Source organism: Pseudophryne corroboree, chromosome 5 (genome assembly GCF_028390025.1).
Source record: "Pseudophryne corroboree isolate aPseCor3 chromosome 5, aPseCor3.hap2, whole genome shotgun sequence".
NCBI lineage: Eukaryota > Metazoa > Chordata > Amphibia > Anura > Myobatrachidae > Pseudophryne > Pseudophryne corroboree.
The window spans coordinates 728,516,362-728,541,818 of NC_086448.1; the positions used below are offsets into that span (position 1 = coordinate 728,516,362).

The window sequence follows — 25,457 nt, forward strand, 5'->3', positions numbered from 1 at the left end:
GCACTGGTTGCAGGTCACTTGGCTTCTGACCTTATGGCTACTCAGACTGGTCAACGGAGGTAAAATGGGTGCGACATGCCCATGTTTTCAAACCACCCGCAAACAGTCCCTAACTGTCTGCATCCTAATCCTCTCTGTGAGCAACTTCACAGAGGCATCGGAACGCATGCGCGGAAATAAAATCATCGCCCAACTGTGTAAAAATCGGAATAGGGAACAACTCTGAGTTTGGCCCATTGCATACTAAAACCTAGATAACTAGTTCAGTCTTCATTTCTTGTTTCACAAGGTAGTAACGAAACAAGGTTTTCCACTGTCTTCTTACCTAGAGGAGTGTCCACTATGATGGCACTGAACAGTTCTGCAGGAGTCTGAGCAATGTTGACTGCTTCCATCTGCTCGAAGCTGCCCAGCGGATGGCACTTAGGAACCAGTTCAGAAATAGGTCTTTGGTGTAAAGTCCCTGTTATCAGCAGAATCATGTTATCAATCATGTAGCTGTACCTGTGAATACATGGAAAATAAACCAGCAAATAATCTTGGTGAAATTAACTATTCAGAATGAATCAGTGATTGCTTTGTATAATGTCCTTTCTCCTGCCCTAGTATATTACTGCAAGATAAAAGGGAATTTGTAACCTAAAGGATTTGTACTGCGCACATGTAGATATCTGTCTGTGACAATAGTCGCAGTGCCCCCTAATCCGCAGCATAATTAACATGATGCAACCATTTGGTGGCGGGGGTGACCAGTGTTATTGAAAACGGGGCAGCCACGTTTTCTGGGAGTGCCGAGGTCGGTATCTGCGACCATCCTGAGTAACCTGAGTGTTATTAGATGACCAGTGTTCACACATTGTGATCTGATGTTGAGCAGATGATGACAGAAGCCGGCAGGAGGCGTCTGTATACACAAGACGCCACCTGCTGCATTTGTATATTTTCGCGCAGAAGCTGCGTCCAGAAACACACCTCCTCTGTGAAATCCGTCCATCTCTGAATTACAATAACAAACAGTGGGATAGGAACCCGCTGGTGGCGCAAACACTGTGCGGTTACCGTGATGAGTTGCCGCAATGGTCAAATGTCCATGAGAGAACGTTGGGAAAGTCCAGAAACTTCTTATAAGTGGTTCTCATATAGATCCAAGTCCATAAGGTAATATGTAAAAAACACAAGTGGTATACAGAGATTCAATTGAGATCCCAGAGTCAATGGATAATAAGGAGGTGACTTCTTCCAGGATTCCTTATTCTGTAGTGACTTTAGGGGTGTGTTTCTATCTGTAAAGGTTCACCCTGGTGATTGAGGGAAAAGGAGGCTCCTCACATGTGTGCTTACTTTAAAGTACCCCAGAAAAAACCTATAAAGGTTTCTTTAAAGCCTCTGAAAGTGAAGTCTCTTCCACCCGGTACAAGTGTATCATGGATATTCTCGTGCAATCTTTATAGAAACAAATGCTCACATTCGTGCTTACTTTGAAAGGCGCCGTTCTTCCATATAACGGTTTCTTTTTCAGTAGGCCATCCTTCCGTCTTCATACACTTCCTGGCTTCGTATTAGGCTCGGTATTAAGCATAAACACGAAGGGATGTGTGAAGATTCATATAAATTTATTGTAAAATTACTTAAAAAGCCAATTTTAGCAATAAACCACAAACAGGAAACCAGTAAAACAGATGGAATACAGCACAGTACGACAGTGACATAAGATGTTAACCCGGGATATCTCACCGCTAAACTGGCTGGAAGAACTGGTAACAGTGGTGTTCCAAAATCTCACATACTCCACCAACGCGTTTCAACTAGTTAGTCTTTGTCAAGGTGCATGTGAGCTGTTCCATACCCTCTATTTATACCTGGTATGGTGAAGATATCCGCCCCTTCCTCACCAGGCACGTCAGCCGACTGATAACTCCTCTCTGCTGCGACGTCGCAGCAGAGAGGAGTTATCAGTCGGCTGACGTGCCTGGTGAGGAAGGGGCGGATATCTTCACCATACCAGGTATAAATAGAGGGTATGGAACAGCTCACATGCACCTTGACAAAGACTAACTAGTTGAAACGCGTTGGTGGAGTATGTGAGATTTTGGAACACCACTGTTACCAGTTCTTCCAGCCAGTTTAGCGGTGAGATATCCCGGGTTAACATCTTATGTCACTGTCGTACTGTGCTGTATTCCATCTGTTTTACTGGTTTCCTGTTTGTGGTTTATTACTAAAATTGGCTTTTTAAGTAATTTTACAATAAATTTATATGAATCTTCACACATCCCTTCGTGTTTATGCTTAATACCGAGCCTAATACGAAGCCAGGAAGTGTATGAAGACGGAAGGATGGCCTACTGAAAAAGAAACCGTTATATGGAAGAACGGCGCCTTTCAAAGTAAGCACGAATGTGAGCATTTGTTTCTATAAAGATTGCACGAGAATATCTGTGATACACTTGTACCGGGTGGAAGAGACTTCACTTTCAGAGGCTTTAAAGAAACCTTTATATGTTTTTTCTGGGGTACTTTAAAGTAAGCACACATGTGAGGAGCCTCCTTTTCCCTCAATCACCAGGGTGAACCTTTACAGATAGAAACACACCCCTAAAGTCACTACAGAATAAGGAATCCTGGAAGAAGTCACCTCCTTATTATCCATTGACTCTGGGATCTCAATTGAATCTCTGTATACCACTTGTGTTTTTTACATATTACCTTATGGACTTGGATCTATATGAGAACCACTTATAAGAAGTTTCTGGACTTTCCCAACGTTCTCTCATGGACATTTGACCATTGCGGCAACTCATCACGGTAACCGCACAGTGTTTGCGCCACCAGCGGGTTCCTATCCCACTGTTTGTTATTGTAAGTCTTCCCAGGTGTGTGTGGTGACACACTAGGGTAGGATCCCACTAAAGGCAACAGCCAGAGTGCGCAGGAACATACCTTACATAAGTCATAGTCATCTCTGAATTAGGCCCACAGACACTGTGGCATCAGACTCAGGATAAGGCCCTTGGTGAGCAGTGATCTAGATGTATCAGATGGTAATGCATACCGACTTAAGCTTATTTCATACTTGCCTACTCTCCTGGAACGGCCAGGAGGCTCCCGGAAATCGGGTGGCACTCCCACCTCCTGGAAGAGTGGGCAAGTCTCCCGGGTTGCCCACACACACCCGCAGCTGCCAACTTACTCCCCGCTGTTTTCCAAAAGTGGGTGGTCTTGGGGGTCCGATTATGCGATTTGTGCTGAATTGTGTCATCGTGACCTCGCCCCCTTCCTCACAGTGCCAGTAATCTCTACATTGTGTAGTGGGGCCACCCAGTACCGCCCCTATTAGGCATCATATTTCCATGTCACGTTCCCCCCCCCAACCACCACCACCATGCCACACAAGTTCTTCCCGCGTTGTACCAAGCTGGTTGCCCCCTCCCGGCGATGTTTTTAGGCCTTGGAACTGCTAATCTTAGTAAGGGAAGCTGCCGTACAGAAAATATGAGACATGGAGCCGTCGCAAAGTTATTCACAACTGTGTACACATACGCAGACTATATGCAAGAATGAGGAACATGAACTGTTAGGGTTGCCTATGGTTACGACTGGTAGTGGCAGTAGCAACGCTCTACAGTATGTATATGATCGCAGCTGACGGCAGATACATGTTCCAAAAATGGCCATGACATGCCTGCGTTTCTGCTGCAATGTCCAGTTACCTCCCCCAAAAAGTCCCTTCCTGTCAGTCGCTCTACGCATATGGCACTTTGACACAAACGCAGCACAATCACTGGACGTGCACAGTCTGCAAATAATCGCTCACTTGCGTGGACATTGGCCATTGCATACAAACATGAATTAGGCCCAATAAGCAAAGCTGCTACTTACGTTATAAAGTCCAGAAATGTGGCGAGTGGCTGAAACGCGTGGTTTCTAAAGTAGTGAAATTCACTCATAAGTTTTTCTTTCAATTTCCCATCAATTGTAGACACTGTGAGTTGTCCAGTTTCATTGGCCAGGAAGTTTCCATAATCCGTGGTCTGTAAATGTAACTTCAAGTCTAAAATTGTAAGACATACATATCACCATAGTATCAGGTCAGGCAACCGTGTTTCCAACTTATGTTCTCAGCCCCATTATATATGGGGCTGACGCGGATTGAGTACAACGCCATTTTGAGTAGCGTATTTGCTCTGAGTATACCCAGAACAGAGCGCGCACACAACATGGAACGCATGCCGACTGTGGAAAAAAACACACACAGGATACCCCTGAAAAAGCCATATTATTTACAACTGGTCACCAGCACTAGGAATCCTCTTGTGATTGGCTGCTTACGAATGGTGCGCTGACTTTGATTGGTGCCTTCTTCATCACTCGAGCATATGTTATGTTTCTGTGTGCGTCTTGAAACATTTTATTATTTTACACACAATGAGTTTTCTTCTACTGTCTGGGTTAGAGAGGTTTTTCTAGTTATAATGATACTTTATAGCAAATGTGTTTGTTGCAAAGAAAATAGATGCTTTGCAGTATGGAGGCCAAATGGGAAATACAGTAAGGACCAGATTTATCAAGCTTTGGAGAGTGATAAATAGCACCGTGATAAAGTGTCAGCCAATCAGCTCCTAATTGTCATTTTTCAAACACATCCTTTGACGTGGCAGTTAGGAGCTGATTGGTTGGTACTTTATCACTGTGCTATTTATCACTCTCCAAGGCTTGATTCATGGGGCCATAGAGTGTCTTTGGCACAAGCTAGCCACATATGCTGCTGTGACTGATAAGAAAGAAAAAATTACCAGCGCTGGCTGATCAAGAAAATAAAGTAAATTTATATATATGAAAGGCTTGTTTAATATAAACACATTTATTAATAACATATTAGTAAAATATGATAAAAAAGGGTTAAAATTTTTTCCACATAAATGCCTGTATGGAGTAATTAATATCACTGGTTATGATTCCACAATACTGGCTAGGATTCACTCAGAAAGGGCTAATGTCACTGGCTAAGACCACCAATCATCGGTTGTTTGGCATAAATCCGATATTTGCAATCATGGTTTTTTTTTTTTTATCAGTGATCCAGATGCAGATAATGTCCACCTTGTTAGCAGCTGATGAACTCGTCCTAGATAGGAGAAGTGGATGGTCCAAAAACGGTGGATACTGCAGTAGAAATGTCCCAATTTTGCTGGTATGCTTAGCCCAGCTTCCTCAGGAGCATGTCCTGAGGAAGCTGGGTTAAGCATACCAGTGAAAAGCATTGAGCTATTTCCACTTACCTGTTTGGACTCCACCACTATTACTGGCGTTACTTGTCACTCCTATGCATAATTGGGACATTTCTACTGCAGTACCCCATGATTGCAAATATCGGATTTATGCCAAACAACCGATGATTGGTGGTCTTAGCCAGTGACATTAGCCCTTTCTCAGTGAATCCTAGCCAGTAATGTGGAATCATAAATAGTGATAATAATTACTCCATACAGGCATTTATGTGGCAATTTTTTTAACCCTTTTTTTCATATTTTACTAATATATGTTATTAATAAATGTGTTTATATTAAAAAAGCCTTTCGTATATATAAATTTACTTTATTTTCTTGATCAGCCAGCGCTGGTAATTTTTTGTCTTTTTTGTTTAGCATACATATAGGGGAACTAACCATCCCCTCACCAGCTGCTATTATTAGCGCACCCTAAATTTCTCTATTTTTTTTTTTGTGTGACTGATAAGAACACATTTCAAACTCTGCATGTGAAGAATGATCATTTTGCATACACTTTATTTTTATGACAGTGATTTACGCCAATTCTGATGTGGTGCTTAGGGAGGTCAACCCCGGAATTCCCGTCATTTACACACCAGAGTGGGCACTGCTGTGCTGCAGCCCTTCAGCTGTCGTGTGGGTGGCTGTGCAGAGTGACCTACATCACTCCTCGCACGGTCACACAGCAGCACGTGAAGGGCTGGGTAGGTGTGTGGCTGCGCAGCGTGACCTACATAACAGCGACTGAGTGGGTGCTGCTGGTGCTCAGCGCTGACCGGGATTACTGCGCATGCGCAAATTTATCCAAAGCCTCCAATCCCAGGATTGAAATCCCAGCAATTTGAGGCCAAAATCCTGGGATCTCGTCAATACTAGGATTGTCCTCCCTAGAGGTGCTATTATGAGCTATTCTATAACGTTGTGTAATAGGACCACAGTGCTGGTACAGTAACAAAAACATTTATAAATGGTACCTAATGTAAGCACATTCAATAGCAGAGAAAGCTGCAAACTTTATCAAATCTTGGAGAGAGATAAAGTAAAAACCAATCAGCCTCTGTTATTTTTCAAACACGGCCTGTAACATGTCAGTTAGGAGCTGATTGGTTGGTACTTTATCTCTCCCCAAGCACGGATAAATCTCCCCTAACCAAGCAATCAGTAAGGAAAGCAACGCTATAATTTCCAGTTAATGAATGTGTCATGAAAGACGTCTTTATTGTTGCTAAACTTAGTGAGCACATGACAAGACTGTGAGTTATTGACTCATTATAGTTTCCAGAACTTGGAACACTTTACTCTGACCTCTACTTCCCTGTTTGCTTCACTTGTTTCTGATGACTGTCTTTGTACTGTATTCACTGGGATATAAATACAACTGATCAGGACATTTTATCACTGGAAACATTTCATTTGTTTTCTGACAGTCGCCATCGGACATCAGAGAGTAATGGCCCCATACATCAGCTGCAATGTCCTGATCCCCTGAAGCGTGGATCGGGGAATCGGGAATATTAAACATGTTTAAAAATCCGATTATCCAATCCTGACTGAAAAAGGCTGGAATCGACAAATCGGGCATTTTTAACCTGTTTAAATTTCCCCTGATTCCGTGACGGATTGCCTATCATTGCTAGGCAAAGATAGGCGGATCTGCCTGGTGCTGGGAATCACGGCCGTTGATATATACTCTCCTGACCCCTGGCCAACATTGCTGGGTGATCATATCATACAACCCATTAAGAACCTAGCAATCTGGTGGACCATTATGCAATAGGTAGCATCTTTACATGTGTATCAATGCCTATTTCCCTATACATTGTAAGTTTGCGAGCAGGGCCTTCCCACCTCTAGGTCTGTCTGTTTCTGCCCAGTTTGTTCTATAACTGTTGTTCTAATTGTAAAGCGCAACGGAATATTCTGCGCTATATAAGAAACTGCTAATAAATAATAAATAATATATGATGTATTACTGGGCTAAATCATACACCTGAAATAACTGGTGCATTTAAACAGGGTGGGGCTGCGTGACCGGCGGTCGGGATCCCGGCAGTCAGCATCCCAGGACTGTCCAGTCTGAGGGAATTAAATGCTTGATTCTGTCTATGTTCCTCAGAAGAAAGAATTAAGGGGGTAATTCCAAGTTGATTGCAGCAGGATTTTTGATAGCAATTGGGCAAAACCATGTGCACTGCAGGTGGGGCAGATATAACATGTGCAGAAAGAGTTAGATTTGGGTGGGGTGTGTTCAATCTGCAATCTAATTTGCAGTATAAAAATAAAGCAGCCAGTATTTACCCTGCACAGAAATAAAATAACCCACCCACATCTCTTCTCTTTCTGCACATGTTATATCTGCCTCCCCTGCAGTGCACATGGTTTTGCCCAATTGCTATCAAAAATCCTGCTGCGATCAACTTGGAATTACCCCCTAAGATTTGATTGTGGCTGATTCCACCATCCAGGACAACACCAAGAGTCCGCACATGTTCAGACCTGTGTTTTACAAGGATTCAGTCAAAACCAACTGGCACTCATCCACTCATAGAGCTCAGCTAGACAGCCATTTAGGGTTAGTATTGGGTTCTCAGTACTTGGAGCAAAGGACAGTTACAGTCGTGTATCATCTGCATAGCAGTGGTAGACCAGGCCATAATGATTATTTCACCCAGTGGTAGGATGTCAACATGATGGGTGGTGCAGGCGCATAGTGCGGCATAGGAGTGTGTGGGAGGGTGGGGGGGAAGGGGTGCGTGATGGTGCAATTGTGTCAACATTGTGCAAACTATAACGCCGAGACTACAGCCATTGTAAAGCAGGGCGTGGTACAGTGATGCTAATCAGTGCAAATTGCGTCATTGATTGCCAGGACCACCCAGTTTATTTGGAAAGTGGATAGTGTCGGGCTGACTTGGTGCAGCTTCAGGACACTTGAATGCTCTTCTGGGCATATGGGAGCGCAACCCAAGATTCGGGAGCCTCTGAGTAGTATACTACGTTGTGGTGTGAACACCGGTTGGTCCTGTCCAGTGTCTTAGGGGGAGATGTATCAAATTTTCTAAAGGGGACAAGTGAAGAAGTTGCCCATAGTAATCAATAAACATCTAGGTATCAAATATGTTCTATAAAATGATAGCTATAAGCTGATTGATTGCTATGGGCAACTTCTTCATTTGTCCTCTGGTTTTCATCTCCATCTAAGTTTCTATTATATTAAAAACAGAACATACACCCTGCCTGACACAGACTGTGGGGGAGGTGTATCAAAGCTTGGACGGAGACAAAATAGAGAGAGATAAAGTTCCAACCAATCAGCTCCTAACAGTCAGTAGGGGTCATTCCGACCCGATCGCTCGCTGCAGTTTATTGCAGCACAGCGATCGGGTCGGAACTGCGTATGCGCCGCAGTGCGCCGGCGCATGCCAGACGGACGAAAGCCGTCGTTGCCTAGCGATCGCCTCTGCCTGATTGACAGGCAGAGGCGGTCGCTGGGTGGGAGGGGGCTGAACGGCGGTGTTAAGCCGCCGTTTAGGGGGCGCGGTCCGGCCAATGCAGGCGCGGCCGTACTGCTGGGGGGGCGGGCCGCGGTGGCTGCGTGACATCACACGCAGCCGCTGTGACCCGGGCAGCGAAGAGGTTCTCCCGCCCAGCCACAGGAGCTGCGCTGGCCGGGAGTTACTCCTCAAATGCTAAAGCATCGCCGCTGTGAGATGCTTTTGCATTTCTGGGGGGGGGGGGGGGCACTGACATGCTGGGCGTCCCCCCGCATGTCTGAGTGCCTGATCATAGCTGTGCTAAATTTAGCACAGCTACGATCAACTCGGAATGACCCCCAGTGTACTGGCTGTGTTTGAAAAATGACAGAAGGTGATTGGTTATTATTATTATTTTTTTGGTTGGTACTTTGTCTGTCGCCACTTTATCTCTCTCCAAGCTTTGATACATCTTACCCTAAGTCAGATATGAGGCAAAGAGCTGGGGGCCGCAGGTTGCCCATCACACTCATCTGAGGTACAGTAGGCAAGTATAATGAATGCATATACCACTGTGCCTGATCAACTTGTCCAAAGCAATCTCAGATTTTAGACAGACAGTCACTATTAAACAATGTATCCTGCTCACCAGAAGGTAACTGCACAACACAAAACAATTATCCAGCCGAACAATTCATCAGACCTTGGGGATTAAATTGCCTGTAGGTAGGAATAAATGATTATATTCCTCTGCTGGCTGAACAGAACAAACTGCAAGAAATCACTTCACTAACAGCAAAAGATGTGGGGCCAGAGGAGTAGCTAGATGCCATGGTGCCCGGAACAAGGGTATGTTTCAGCGCCCCCTCTTCCATACTGAATTGGGTGCATGTTACATTTGAAAAGAAACAATATTTAAGAATCCTAAAATCGGTGACAGAGCCAGTTCTAGACCTTGTGGATCTCAGGGCGAAAGTTTCCTTTGGACGCTTCCATGTTTAAAATAGGGACAGTGTGCGGCAAAGATGCGCAACATAAATATAGGGGTGTGGCTTCATGGGGAAGTGGTGTAGCCACAGAATAGTACCAATTCAAATTACACTGCACAGTATTGTCTGTTATTCACATTCCACCACACAGTAGTAGAGATGAGCGGGTTCGGTTTCTCTGAATCCGAACCCGCACGAACTTCATGTTTTTTTCACGGGTCCGAGCAGACTCGGATCCTCCCGCCTTGCTCGGTTAACCCGAGCGCGCCCGAACGTCATCATGACGCTGTCGGATTCTCGCGAGACTCGGATTCTATATAAGGAGCCGCGCGTCGCCGCCATTTTCACACGTGCATTGAGATTGATAGGGAGAGGACGTGGCTGGCGTCCTCTCCATTTAGATTAGGGTTGAGAGAGAGAGAGATTGACCTGAGGCTGTGATACTGTAGAAGAGAGTGCAGAGTTTAGTGACTGACGACCACAGTGACCACCAGACAGTGCAGTTGTTTGTTTTATTTAATATATCCGTTCTCTGCCTGAAAAAAACGATACACACAGTGACTCAGTCACATACCATATCTGTGTGCACTGCTCAGCCCAGTGTGCTGCATCAATGTATATATATATCTGACTGTGCTCAGCTCACACAGCTTATAATTGTGGGGGAGACTGGGGAGCACTGCAGTGCCAGTTATAGGTTATAGCAGGAGCCAGGAGTACATAATATTATATTAAAATTAAACAATGCACACTTTTGCTGCAGGAGTGCCACTGCCAGTGTGACTAGTGACCAGTGACCTGACCACCAGTATATATAATATTAGTAGTATACTATCTCTTTATCAACCAGTCTATATTAGCAGCAGACACAGTACAGTGCGGTAGTTCACGGCTGTGGCTACCTCTGTGTCGGCACTCGGCAGCCCGTCCATAATTGTATATACCACCTAACCGTGGTTTTTTTTTCTTTCTTTATAGTCATACTAGTTACGAGTATACTATCTCTTTATCAACCAGTCTATATTAGCAGCAGACACAGTACAGTGCGGTAGTTCACGGCTGTGGCTACCTCTGTGTCGGCACTCGGCAGCCCGTCCATAATTGTATATACCACCTAACCGTGGTTTTTTTTTTCTTTCTTTATACATACATACTAGTTACGAGTATACTATCTCTTTATCAACCAGTCTATATATTAGCAGCAGACACAGTACAGTGCGGTAGTTCACGGCTGTGGCTACCTCTGTGTCGGCACTCGGCAGCCCGTCCATAATTGTATATACCACCTAACCGTGGTTTTTTTTTCTTTCTTTATACATACATACTAGTTACGAGTATACTATCTCTTTATCAACCAGTCTATATTAGCAGCAGACACAGTACAGTGCGGTAGTTCACGGCTGTGGCTACCTCTGTGTCGGCACTCGGCAGCCCGTCCATAATTGTATATACCACCTAACCGTGGTTTTTTTTTCTTTCTTTATACATACATACTAGTTACGAGTATACTATCTCTTTATCAACCAGTCTATATATTAGCAGCAGACACAGTACAGTGCGGTAGTTCACGGCTGTGGCTACCTCTGTGTCGGCACTCGGCAGCCCGTCCATAATTGTATATACCACCTAACCGTGGTTTTTTTTTCTTTCTTTATACATACATACTAGTTACGAGTATACTATCTCTTTATCAACCAGTCTATATTAGCAGCAGACACAGTACAGTGCGGTAGTTCACGGCTGTGGCTACCTCTGTGTCGGCACTCGGCAGCCCGTCCATAATTGTATATACCACCTAACCGTGGTTTTTTTTTCTTCTTTATACATACATACTACTACGACATCTCTTTATCAACCAGTCTATATTAGCAGCAGACACAGTACAGTACGGTAGTTCACGGCTGTGGCTACCTCTGTGTCTGCACTCGGCAGGCAGTCCGTCCATAATTGTATACCACCTAACCGTGGTTTTTTTTTCTTTCTTCTTTATACATACATAGTTACATAGACATCTCTTTATCAACCAGTCTATATTAGCAGCAGACACAGTACAGTACGGTAGTTCACGGCTGTGGCTACCTCTGTGTCTGCACTCGGCAGGCAGTCCGTCCATAATTGTATACCACCTAACCGTGGTTTTTTTTTCTTTCTTCTTTATACATACATAGTTACATAGACATCTCTTTATCAACCAGTCTATATTAGCAGCAGACACAGTACAGTACGGTAGTTCACGGCTGTGGCTACCTCTGTGTCTGCACTCGGCAGGCAGTCCATAATTGTATACTAGTATCCATCTCCATTGTTTACCTGAGGTGCCTTTTAGTTGTGCCTATTAAAATATGGAGAACAAAAATGTTGAGGTTCCAAAATTAGGGAAAGATCAAGATCCACTTCCACCTCGTGCTGAAGCTGCTGCCACTAGTCATGGCCGAGACGATGAAATGCCAGCAACGTCGTCTGCCAAGGCCGATGCCCAATGTCATAGTACAGAGCATGTCAAATCCAAAACACCAAATATCAGAAAAAAAAGGACTCCAAAACCTAAAATAAAATTGTCGGAGGAGAAGCGTAAACTTGCCAATATGCCATTTACGACACGGAGTGGCAAGGAACGGCTGAGGCCCTGGCCTATGTTCATGGCTAGTGGTTCAGCTTCACATGAGGATGGAAGCACTCAGCCTCTCGCTAGAAAAATGAAAAGACTCAAGCTGGCAAAAGCAGCACAGCAAAGAACTGTGCATTCTTCGAAATCCCAAATCCACAAGGAGAGTCCAATTGTGTCGGTTGCGATGCCTGACCTTCCCAACACTGGACGTGAAGAGCATGCGCCTTCCACCATTTGCACGCCCCCTGCAAGTGCTGGAAGGAGCACCCGCAGTCCAGTTCCTGATAGTCAGATTGAAGATGTCAGTGTTGAAGTACACCAGGATGAGGAGGATATGGGTGTTGCTGGCGCTGGGGAGGAAATTGACCAGGAGGATTCTGATGGTGAGGTGGTTTGTTTAAGTCAGGCACCCGGGGAGACACCTGTTGTCCGTGGGAGGAATATGGCCGTTGACATGCCAGGTGAAAATACCAAAAAAATCAGCTCTTCGGTGTGGAGGTATTTCACCAGAAATGCGGACAACAGGTGTCAAGCCGTGTGTTCCCTTTGTCAAGCTGTAATAAGTAGGGGTAAGGACGTTAACCACCTCGGAACATCCTCCCTTATACGTCACCTGCAGCGCATTCATAATAAGTCAGTGACAAGTTCAAAAACTTTGGGTGACAGCGGAAGCAGTCCACTGACCAGTAAATCCCTTCCTCTTGTAACCAAGCTCACGCAAACCACCCCACCAACTCCCTCAGTGTCAATTTCCTCCTTCCCCAGGAATGCCAATAGTCCTGCAGGCCATGTCACTGGCAATTCTGACGATTCCTCTCCTGCCTGGGATTCCTCCGATGCATCCTTGCGTGTAACGCCTACTGCTGCTGGCGCTGCTGTTGTTGCTGCTGGGAGTCGATGGTCATCCCAGAGGGGAAGTCGTAAGCCCACTTGTACTACTTCCAGTAAGCAATTGACTGTTCAACAGTCCTTTGCGAGGAAGATGAAATATCACAGCTGTCATCCTGCTGCAAAGCGGATAACTGAGGCCTTGACAACTATGTTGGTGTTAGACGTGCGTCCGGTATCCGCCGTTAGTTCACAGGGAACTAGACAATTTATTGAGGCAGTGTGCCCCCGTTACCAAATACCATCTAGGTTCCACTTCTCTAGGCAGGCGATACCGAGAATGTACACGGACGTCAGAAAAAGACTCACCAGTGTCCTAAAAAATGCAGTTGTACCCAATGTCCACTTAACCACGGACATGTGGACAAGTGGAGCAGGGCAGGGTCAGGACTATATGACTGTGACAGCCCACTGGGTAGATGTATGGACTCCCGCCGCAAGAACAGCAGCGGCGGCACCAGTAGCAGCATCTCGCAAACGCCAACTCTTTCCTAGGCAGGCTACGCTTTGTATCACCGCTTTCCAGAATACGCACACAGCTGAAAACCTCTTACGGCAACTGAGGAAGATCATCGCGGAATGGCTTACCCCAATTGGACTCTCCTGTGGATTTGTGGCATCGGACAACGCCAGCAATATTGTGTGTGCATTAAATATGGGCAAATTCCAGCACGTCCCATGTTTTGCACATACCTTGAATTTGGTGGTGCAGAATTTTTTAAAAAACGACAGGGGCGTGCAAGAGATGCTGTCGGTGGCCAGAAGAATTGCGGGACACTTTCGGCGTACAGGCACCACGTACAGAAGACTGGAGCACCACCAAAAACTACTGAACCTGCCCTGCCATCATCTGAAGCAAGAAGTGGTAACGAGGTGGAATTCAACCCTCTATATGCTTCAGAGGTTGGAGGAGCAGCAAAAGGCCATTCAAGCCTATACAATTGAGCACGATATAGTAGGTGGAATGCACCTGTCTCAGGCGCAGTGGAGAATGATTTCAACGTTGTGCAAGGTTCTGATGCCCTTTGAACTTGCCACACGTGAAGTCAGTTCAGACACTGCCAGCCTGAGTCAGGTCATTCCCCTCATCAGGCTTTTGCAGAAGAAGCTGGAGACATTGAAGGAGGAGCTAACACGGAGCGATTCCGCTAGGCATGTGGGACTTGTAGATGGAGCCCTTAATTCGCTTAACAAGGATTCACGGGTGGTCAATCTGTTGAAATCAGAGCACTACATTTTGGCCACCGTGCTCGATCCTAGATTTAAAGCCTACCTTGGATCTCTCTTTCCGGCAGACACAAGTCTGCTGGGGTTGAAAGACCTGCTGGTGACAAAATTGTCAAGTCAAGCGGAACGCGACCTGTCAACATCTCCTCCTTCACATTCTCCCGCAACTGGGGGTGCGAGGAAAAGGCTCAGAATTCCGAGCCCACCCGCTGGCGGTGATGCAGGGCAGTCTGGAGCGACTGCTGATGCTGACATCTGGTCCGGACTGAAGGACCTGACAACGATTACGGACATGTCGTCTACTGTCACTGCATATGATTCTCTCAACATTGATAGAATGGTGGAGGATTATATGAGTGACCGCATCCAAGTAGGCACGTCACACAGTCCGTACTTATACTGGCAGGAAAAAGAGGCAATTTGGAGGCCCTTGCACAAACTGGCTTTATTCTACCTAAGTTGCCCTCCCACAAGTGTGTACTCCGAAAGAGTGTTTAGTGCCGCTGCTCACCTTGTCAGCAATCGGCGTACGAGGTTACATCCAGAAAATGTGGAGAAGATGATGTTCATTAAAATGAATTATAATCAATTCCTCCGCGGAGACATTGACCAGCAGCAATTGCCTCCACAAAGTACACAGGGAGCTGAGATGGTGGATTCCAGTGGGGACGAATTGATAATCTGTGAGGAGGGGGATGTACACGGTGATATATCGGAGGGTGATGATGAGGTGGACATCTTGCCTCTGTAGAGCCAGTTTGTGCAAGGAGAGATTAATTGCTTCTTTTTTGGGGGGGGTCCAAACCAACCCGTCATATCAGTCACAGTCGTGTGGCAGACCCTGTCACTGAAATGATGGGTTGGTTAAAGTGTGCATGTCCTGTTTTGTTTATACAACATAAGGGTGGGTGGGAGGGCCCAAGGACAATTCCATCTTGCACCTCTTTTTTCTTTTCTTTTTCTTTGCATCATGTGCTGATTGGGGAGGGTTTTTTGGAAGGGACATCCTGCGTGACACTGCAGTGCCACTCCTAAATGGGCCCGGTGTTTGTGTCGGCCACTAGGGTCGCTAATCTTACTCACACAGTCAGCTACCTCATTGCGCCTCTTTTTTTCTTTGCGTCATGTGCTGTTTGGGGAGGGTTTTTTGGAAGGGACATCCTGCGTGACACTGCAGTGCCACTCCTAGATGGGCCCGGTGTTTGTGTCGGCCACTAGGGTCGCTAATCTTACTCACACAGCTACCTCATTGCGCCTCTTTTTTTCTTTGCGTCATGTGCTGTTTGGGGAGGGTTTTTTGGAAGGGACATCCTGCGTGACACTGCAGTGCCACTCCTAGATGGGCCCGGTGTTTGTGTCGGCCACTAGGGTCGCTAATCTTACTCACACAGCTACCTCATTGCGCCTCTTTTTTTCTTTGCGTCATGTGCTGTTTGGGGAGGGTTTTTTGGAAGGGCCATCCTGCGTGACACTGCAGTGCCACTCCTAGATGGGCCCGGTGTTTGTGTCGGCCACTAGGGTCGCTAATCTTACTCACACAGCTACCTCATTGCGCCTCTTTTTTTCTTTGCGTCATGTGCTGTTTGGGGAGGGTTTTTTGGAAGGGACATCCTGCGTGACACTGCAGTGCCACTCCTAGATGGGCCCGGTGTTTGTGTCGGCCACTAGGGTCGCTTATCTTACTCACACAGCGACCTCGGTGCAAATTTTAGGACTAAAAATAATATTGTGAGGTGTGAGGTATTCAGAATAGACTGAAAATGAGTGTAAATTATGGTTTTTGAGGTTAATAATACTTTGGGATCAAAATGACCCCCAAATTCTATGATTTAAGCTGTTTTTTAGTGTTTTTTGAAAAAAACACCCGAATCCAAAACACACCCGAATCCGACAAAAAAAATTCGGTGAGGTTTTGCCAAAACGCGTTCGAACCCAAAACACGGCCGCGGAACCGAACCCAAAACCAAAACACAAAACCCGAAAAATTTCAGGCGCTCATCTCTACACAGTAGTACCCTTATACTCTTACGCCACACAGTAGAACCCCTTATACACGTTATGTCACACAGTAGAGCCCCTTATACATGTTACACTACAGTAGAGTTATTTATACACATTACACCACAGTAGAGCCGTTTATAAACTTTATGACATAGCAGAGCCGCATAAACATGTTCCTCTGCAACGAATGCAAAGAGAGGTGCTGCAGCAACAGCCGGGGCAGAGAGAGGTGCTGCAGCAGCTGGGGCGGAAAGAAGTGCTGCAGCAGCTGGGACAGAGAGAGGTGCTGCAGCAGCTAAGGCAGAAAAAAGTGCTGCAGCAGCGGGGGGTAGAGTTAGCTCCAGTGTCGGACTGGGGCATGAAGGGCCCACCGGGGCAATGCAGTGATAGGGGCCCATACTTAGGGGTGTGGCCAGCCTACAAAGGGGGTGTGGCCAGCCTCCACAGAAATACACAATAGTTTAGTTCAGTGTAATGCATGCTTGCCTACCTGACCCTCTCCATGAGGGAGAAAATGCTCTGTTCCTGGACTTTCCTGGTAATGTATGATTGCCATCACCTGTGGTGAGCTAGTTAATTGATAAGAAAGGTGTTTCACCACAGGTGATGGCAATCATACATTACCAGGAAAGTCCAGGAACAGAGCATTTTCTCCCTCATGGAGAGGGTCAGGTAGGCAAGTATGGTGTAATGCAACATATCTACCATGTATAAGTGCACAGTCTGGAACGTGATTCCTAGAGGAAGGAGTGGGCCCTCAGGCTGTGGGGCCTACAGGTGGTTTTCCTGGTACCCCTGTGGGCCAGTCCGACCCTGGTTAGCTCTTACAACCAGCGTCTGGCCTGCCCTCTTACTTACCTAGTCTCTGAGTCAGTGTGCGCCCCTCTGCTTCTCCTCCTTCAGCTCTGGGGATGCCTGTACAGAAGCCTGTGGTATAGCGGATGGAGGGAGGGGGAAAGGCGGTTGCGCGCCCTCTAACTTTTCTGGAGCCCAGAGCTCGTGCTCCACTGGAGCCACCCTCGCTACACCCCTGTGTGGGGGCATATGTAATAGGGGGTAAATGTAAGAAGCAGTAATAAGAGCAGAGAAGTGAGCCAGTGGAGAAGTTGCCCATGGCAACCAATCAGCATTGACGTAAAATTTATAATTTGCATACTATAAGATTACACAGAACAGCTGATTGGTTGCCATGGGCAACTTCTCCACTGGTTCACTTCTCCACTCTTATCACTGCTTCATACATTTACCCCAGGGTCAAAGTTTGCCGGAGGTGTGGGATGCCGGCTGATCTTGGATGTTTTTTTAAAGCGGCAGTCATTTACAAGGCATGCTTTTCTTCACATGAGAGTATAACAAAAAGCAAACCTTTTACTGTTAAAACTGTCAGACTACACTATGGAGGAGATGTACTAAGCAGTGATAAAAGTGGAGACGTGAGCCAGTGGAGAAGTTGCCCATGGCAACCAATCAGCATTGACGTAACATTTATAATTTGCTTACTATAAAAATATACAGAGTAGCTGATTGGTTATCATGGGCAATTTCTCCACTGTCTAACTTACCCACTTTTATCACTGCTTAGTACATATACCCCTATATCTTGTATGGTCGTGTTCTAATGACTTGTCCAGTTCATCTTGTGTAAAAGTAGAAGACATTATAGGCCATATTTATTTAAATCGTTTTTGTGGAAAATGCCTCGAACACTGCATTATGTTTCCCCTGAATGTATTAAGAAGAGAGTACCGATATCTGTTGCAACTGGTCCTAATTCATATTTGTACTCAAACCCAATGGCTTGTATACATCTATGATTTTTGGGGGCCTGTGCAGGGGCGTGTCACCCCAATTTTAAAGGTGTGACGGGTCAATGGGCTGTGTCATCAGACACAGACCTCCTGGACCTGGGTGTCAAGATCTTACGGCCAGCCTGAGTAAGCTTCAGCTTATGCAGGCTGGCCAGTACCTAAAACCATTGCAAATCAGATAGTGATTCGAGGCTATGGAGGTTATTCAGGTTGCATCGCTAATCGATGCGACTGCAATAATTCCGGCGGCAGTACACACGTGCAGGTTCCATCCTGTGAGTGTGCTAGCAGCTAATGCGATCTGATCTTATTGACAGGCAGAGGTGTTCGAGCATTGCGGGGGCGGCACGTCGAAAACGGGGTCGTGTGATGTCACGCAGCTGCTCTGAACAAGAAAATGGCAGCGGACCGCCTACAAACACAGCCTAGCTGCAGGGGAGTCTACCACAGTTGCTGTGATCGCAATTAAATTGCGGTCGCAGCCACTGGGCATGCCATTTAGCATGCTGGGCGGCCTAGCCCTACTATGGGCGTCCCCCAGCATGCAATAGAAAGGACTGCAGATGCTGCTTTTTAGCAGAATCTGCAATCCAACGTGAATGACCCCCTGAGTCCTCAGAGGTAGCACTCGGATCTCGCAAAAGATAACAGGAGACATCTATCTCCTACAGAGGCATCCTGTTGCATTGGAATGTTAATGACAAGTTATTGCACAGCTGCTTCCATGCGGCTGTGCAATTCATTCCAAACATGAATTAGGCCCAATGTTGGGAGGAATGTGTCTATGTGGAAATCCCCATACCCACCAATGTACCTTTTTGGCAGGTACAGTACCTTTTTTTTTAATGGTCTGTACTGATTTTTGGCTCTCCAAACTTCCATTGAAAGTATAGGAAAACCTTTACATGTGGCCCTGCCCCCTTTTCAAATTTGTACCGATTTTTATGTGTAAAAGTTGGAGGGTATGAATCCCAACTTTGCGTGGGTTCCTCCAGGTGCTCCAATTTGCGCCCACAGTCCAAGAGCAATAGTGGGAGGCTATTTACCTGCAACAGAGGCCCTAGAGTGTGTGTGTCTGTGGGAGAGACTTATCTCCATCTCAACACGGGCTGTTGTGCATAATGAAATATTCTCTGCACAGTGTTACGGGTTAGGTATTCATCCTCCAGACAAGTTCAAAATGTGGACAGACACAATGTTGACATGTTTAGAATAACTGCAACTACAATGTCCGCATGAAAATGTTGATACTGACAAAATGGCAACGTGTTTAAAATGTCAAAGGTACATAGGGGGTTATTTAGGTGCAGTTGCAATTTTCGGTACTTTACAATTGCACACCTGCGGCATAGGACGCAGGCCGACATCAGACTGTCATTGACTGACAGTGAGTCCGTTTTGGGGGCGGCGTCAAGCTTCATTTGGCAATACGGAGGCAGGTTGCTGTCATTTAGGGAAGGGGGGGGGGGGGGGGGGGGGAGAGGCCAGGGATCGCCATCATAGGATGGAGATTTCCTGGACTTTGTGACGGGCGGCTTGCATGGCACCAGGGGTGCTGCTAGCCGCCCCATGGTGGGTGCTTTGATCCGATGCTGCCTCCTTGGATGCAGCTCAGATCACTAGTGCAGCAGGTGGCATCTGCATCTGTAATAGACACCTCCTGCTGCATCACCATACAGCACTACCACTGCTGCTTCCAAGAAGTGATAGCTACTCCATCCACATCTGAAAAACTCCCATAATGTCAACACCCAATTTTCTACCTGACCCTAAATTCTAATCCCTAATGCTAAACTCTACTGTAACCCCAACCCTTTTGTTTTTCCTGTGGTGACATAGACATTCTGGATGATATTCAATTGTTTTGCTAATAAAGACGAGAGCCACATGCACCCATTATTATTGCACGTGTCACACCCAAATGTTGCGGGTAAGGCAGCTGAACCGGTGCAAAGCAGTGGCGCATGCAGGGGGGGTTTCCTAGTACCTGGAACCCTCCCCCCCCCCCCCCGATGAGCCGAATTTTCTATTTTTGAGATTGAGACACAGCTGTCTCCGTCTCAGCTAAAGGCGCGATCCTGCTGCAGCAACGGAGAGCTACTGCATTGTATGTTGTACAGTAGCTCTCTTACAGAATGCCCGACGGGGAGCTGCTAGCTGCGCATGCTCAGCCACAGCAGCTCCCTCCGTTCTCACGCTGCTGCCCATCGATCTGCTCCCAGCCCCAGGTGGGGAAACAATTTGTGTATGTATATATTAGTAGTTATGTATGTATATGTGCTTGTGTATGTATGTATGTATGTATGTTAGTGTATATACATATATATGTGTGTGTGTGTATATATAGTTATATATATGTGTGTAAATATGTACGTGTGTGTATATATATTTACCCACCCCTCACAGAAACCACCCTCACTAAATCCTGCGTTCGCCCGTGCAAAGTGTTGGGTGCGCTCCAATTGGGCGTGAGTACAAATGATGGATACTTGCGTCCATTTGCAAAAAAATTGAATATCATCTGTCGGGCACCCATTACTTGTGGGCATCCAACAACTGAATTCACACCCTTTTACTGTGTTGACATTATGACTATATAACCAGTGCTAGATACTATTGATGGCACAATATAAATCATTATTAAATATTGTAAAGCTGGGCATACAGTATACGATTATCTGGTAGATTATCTGCCAGATCTGGCGGGGTTGGAAAGAAAATCTGGTAACGAGAGCAAATGTCAATCAACTTTTTGGCCCAAACACTGAAAAACGGACAAAAACTATTGTTCATGCAAATTTGTTATAGCCGTGAAATAACTAATTTATATGAATGACAGGTTTTGTCCATTTTCCAGTGTTTGGGAGCAAATGGTCAATTGTCATTTGCTCTCATCTATTACCAGATTTTCATTCCAACCAGCCAGATCTGCCAGATAATTGTATAGTGTGTGCCCAGCTTTAGACACACATCTGCATTTTTCCCAGATAGTAGATGACCTTTCATTTACCGTCAGAATGGCATGGGGAAGCTTGTAACAATGGCGCATCGCAGGTGCAGCATCGGTCATTTGACCTCAGCACCCATAGGGCTGCAAAGTAATATGAGCAATAGTTTTCTCCCATAACGATCTGCGATGTGCACATCTGCCGCAGCTTGGGGGTAATTCCAAGTTGATCGCAGCAGGAAATTTTTTAGCAGTTGGGCAAAACCATGTGCACTGCAGGGAGGGCAGATATAACATGTGCAGAGAGAGTTAGATTTGGGTGTGGTGTGTTCAATCTGCAATCTAAATTGCAGTGTAAAAATAAAGCAGACCGTATTTACCCTGCACAGAAACAAAATAACCCACCCAAATCTAAGGGGCCCTACACACTCGGCGATGCGCCGCCGAGGTGCCCGACGGCCGATACGACCGACGAGCAACCCGGCGGCGGGGGGGCAGTGACGGGGGGAGTGAAGTTTCTTCACTCCCCACGTCACGCGGCTGCATTGAAGTGCAGGCAAATATGGACGAGATCGTCCATATTGGCCTGCATGCACAGCCGACGGGAGATCAGCGATGAACGAGCGCGGGGCCGCGCATCGTTCATCGCTGGAGTCTCCACACTGAAAGATATGAACGAGTTCTCGTTCATTTATGAACGAGATCGTTCATATCTTTCAGAATATCGGCATGTGTGTAGGGCCTATAACTCTCCCTGCACATGTTATATCTGCCTCCCCTGCAGTGCACATGGTTTTGCCCAACTGCTAAAAAAATTCCTGCTGCGATCAACTTGGAATTACCCCCCTTATGGATAATTAGGCCATACTTGCCTACCTGACCCTCTCCATGAGGGAGAAAATGCTCTGTTCCTGGACTTTCCTGGTAATGTATGATTGCCATCACCTGTGGTGAGCTAGTTAATTGATAAGAAAGGTGTTTCACCACAGGTGATGGCAATCATACATTACCAGGAAAGTCCAGGAACAGAGCATTTTCTCCCTCATGGAGAGGGTCAGGTAGGAAAGTATGAATTAGGCTTACATACCTCCCAGCATGACCCTCTCCAGAAGGGAGAGAATGCTCTGCTCCTGGACTTCCCTCTTAATTCATGATTGCCATCAGTTGTGTTGAATCACCTCGCTTATCAAGTAACTAGTACAACAAAGGTGATGGCAATCACACATTAAGAGGGAAGTCCAGGAAAAGAGCATTTTGTCCCTCCCGGAGAGGGTCATGTTGGGAGGTATGGGCTTACCATCCCTATATAAACCGGTACGCTCATGGATTACATAGGTTCTGTGTCTGATTATAACCAGGTGAAATGCAGATTTGAATTTAGCCAGCCACAGAACTTTGTAATTCATTAGTGTCCCGGTTTAAAGGGATATTATGGTATTGATAATGCAATTTTCCCTTTCGGACTGCTGCATAATAAAGCCACAGGGGGCTAATGTACTAAGTCTTGGAAAGAGATAAAGTGGAGAGAGATGAAGCATCAGCCAATGAGCTCCTTACTGTCACTTTTCAAACACATCCTGTAACATGGCAATTAGATTAGAGATGAGCGGGTTCGGTTCCTCGGAATCCGAACCCGCCCGAACTTCATGTTTTTTTTCACGGGTCCGAGCGACTCGGATCTTCCCGCCTTGCTCGGTTAACCCGAGCGCGCCCGAACGTCATCATGACGCTGTCGGATTCTCGCGAGGCTCGGATTCTATCGCGAGACTCGGATTCTATATAAGGAGCCGCGCGTCGCCGCCATTTTCACTCGTGCATTGAGATTGATAGGGAGAGGACGTGTCTGGCGTCCTCTCCATTAGAATAGAGATAGATTAGATAGAGAGAGAGAGATTGTGCAGAGTCGCAGACAGAGTTAGTTTACCACAGTCAGTGACCAGTGCAGTTGCTAGTTAACTTTTATTTAATATAATATATCCGTTCACTTCTCTCTGCTATATCCGTTCTCTGCCTGAAAAAAAAAACGATACACAGCACAGTCAGTCACACAGTGTGACTCAGTCTGTGTGCACTCAGCTCAGCCCAGTGTGCTGCACAGTCATCAATGTATAAATTAAAAGCTTATAATTAATTGTGGGGGAGACTGGGGAGCACTGCAGGTTGTTAGCAGGAGCCAGGAGTACAATTATATTAATTAACAGTGCACACTTTTGCTGCAGGAGTGGTGACCAGTGCCTGACCACCAGTATAGTATTGTTGTATACTACTAATATCTCTTTAAATATCAACCAGTCTATATTAGCAGCAGACACAGTACAGTGCGGTAGTTCACGGCTGTGGCTACCTCTGTGTCGGCACACGGCAGGCAGTCCGTCCGACCAGAATTGTATTATTTATTATTATATACCTACCACCTAACCGTGGTTTTTTTTTCATTCTTTATACCGTCATAGTGTCATCCTAATTGTTACGAGTATACTACTATCTCTTTATCAACCAGTGTACAGTGCGGTAGTTCACGGCTGTGGCTACCTCTGTGTCGGCACACGGCAGGCAGTCCGTCCGACCAGAATTGTATTATTTATTATTATATACCTACCACCTAACCGTGGTTTTTTTTTTCATTCTTTATACCGTCATAGTGTCATCCTAATTGTTACGAGTATACTACTATCTCTTTATCAACCAGTGTACAGTGCGGTAGTTCACGGCTGTGGCTACCTCTGTGTCGGCACACGGCAGGCAGTCCGTCCGACCAGAATTGTATTATTTATTATTATATACCTACCACCTAACCGTGTTTTTTTTTTTCATTCTTTATACCGTCATAGTGTCATCCTAATTGTTACGAGTATACTACTATCTCTTTATCAACCAGTGTACAGTGCGGTAGTTCACGGCTGTGGCTACCTCTGTGTCGGCACACGGCAGGCAGTCCGTCCGACCAGAATTGTATTATTTATTATTATATACCTACCACCTAACCGTGGTTTTTTTTTCATTCTTTATACCGTCATAGTGTCATCCTAATTGTTACGAGTATACTACTATCTCTTTATCAACCAGTGTACAGTGCGGTAGTTCACGGCTGTGGCTACCTCTGTGTCGGCACACGGCAGGCAGTCCGTCCGACCAGAATTGTATTATTTATTATTATATACCTACCACCTAACCGTGGTTTTTTTTTCATTCTTTATACCGTCATAGTGTCATCCTAATTGTTACGAGTATACTACTATCTCTTTATCAACCAGTGTACAGTGCGGTAGTTCACGGCTGTGGCTACCTCTGTGTCGGCACACGGCAGGCAGTCCGTCCGACCAGAATTGTATTATTTATTATTATATACCTACCACCTAACCGTGGTTTTTTTTTCATTCTTTATACCGTCATAGTGTCATCCTAATTGTTACGAGTATACTACTATCTCTTTATCAACCAGTGTACAGTGCGGTAGTTCACGGCTGTGGCTACCTCTGTGTCGGCACACGGCAGGCAGTCCGTCCGACCAGAATTGTATTATTTATTATTATATACCTACCACCTAACCGTGGTTTTTTTTTTCATTCTTTATACCGTCATAGTGTCATCCTAATTGTTACGAGTATACTACTATCTCTTTATCAACCAGTGTACAATGCGGTAGTTCACGGCTGTGGCTACCTCTGTGTCGGCACACGGCAGGCAGTCCGTCCGACCAGAATTGTATTATTTATTATTATATACCTACCACCTAACCGTGGTTTTTTTTTTCATTCTTTATACCGTCATAGTGTCATCCTAATTGTTACGAGTATACTACTATCTCTTTATCAACCAGTGTACAGTGCGGTAGTTCGCGGCTGTGGCTACCTCTGTGTCGGCACACGGCAGGCAGTCCGTCCGACCAGAATTGTATTATTTATTATTATATACCTACCACCTAACCGTGGTTTTTTTTTTCATTCTTTATACCGTCATAGTGTCATCCTAATTGTTACGAGTATACTACTATCTCTTTATCAACCAGTGTACAGTGCGGTAGTTCACGGCTGTGGCTACCTCTGTGTCGGCAGTCGGCAGGCAGTCCGTCCATCCATAATTGTATTATTATTATAATATATACCACCTAACCGTGGTTTTTTTTTCATTCTTTATACCGTCGTCATAGTGTCATACTAGTTGTTACGAGTATACTACTATCTCTTTATCAACCAGTGTACAGTGCGGTAGTTCACGGCTGTGGCTACCTCTGTGTCGGCAGTCG

At 45.7% G+C, this 25,457-nt stretch overlaps 1 protein-coding gene and 1 long non-coding RNA gene across 2 annotated transcripts in view; one reads left to right on the forward strand and one right to left on the reverse strand.

Moving 5' to 3' along the window:
- LOC134929376 (V-type proton ATPase subunit d 2) overlaps positions 1 to 25,457 on the reverse strand; it is a 65,955-nt gene that overhangs the window by 12,333 nt on the left and 28,165 nt on the right. Inside the window, exons 2-3 of the mRNA XM_063925037.1 lie at positions 3,880 to 4,051; positions 326 to 504 (exon numbers count right to left, since the gene is read on the reverse strand). Of these exons, the coding sequence (XP_063781107.1) occupies positions 326 to 504; positions 3,880 to 4,051 (351 nt within the window). The remainder of the gene's footprint in view (positions 1 to 325; positions 505 to 3,879; positions 4,052 to 25,457) is intronic.
- The window catches only part of LOC134929377 (uncharacterized), a 105,981-nt gene that overhangs the window by 9,943 nt on the left and 70,581 nt on the right, over positions 1 to 25,457 (forward strand). The window lies entirely within an intron of this gene.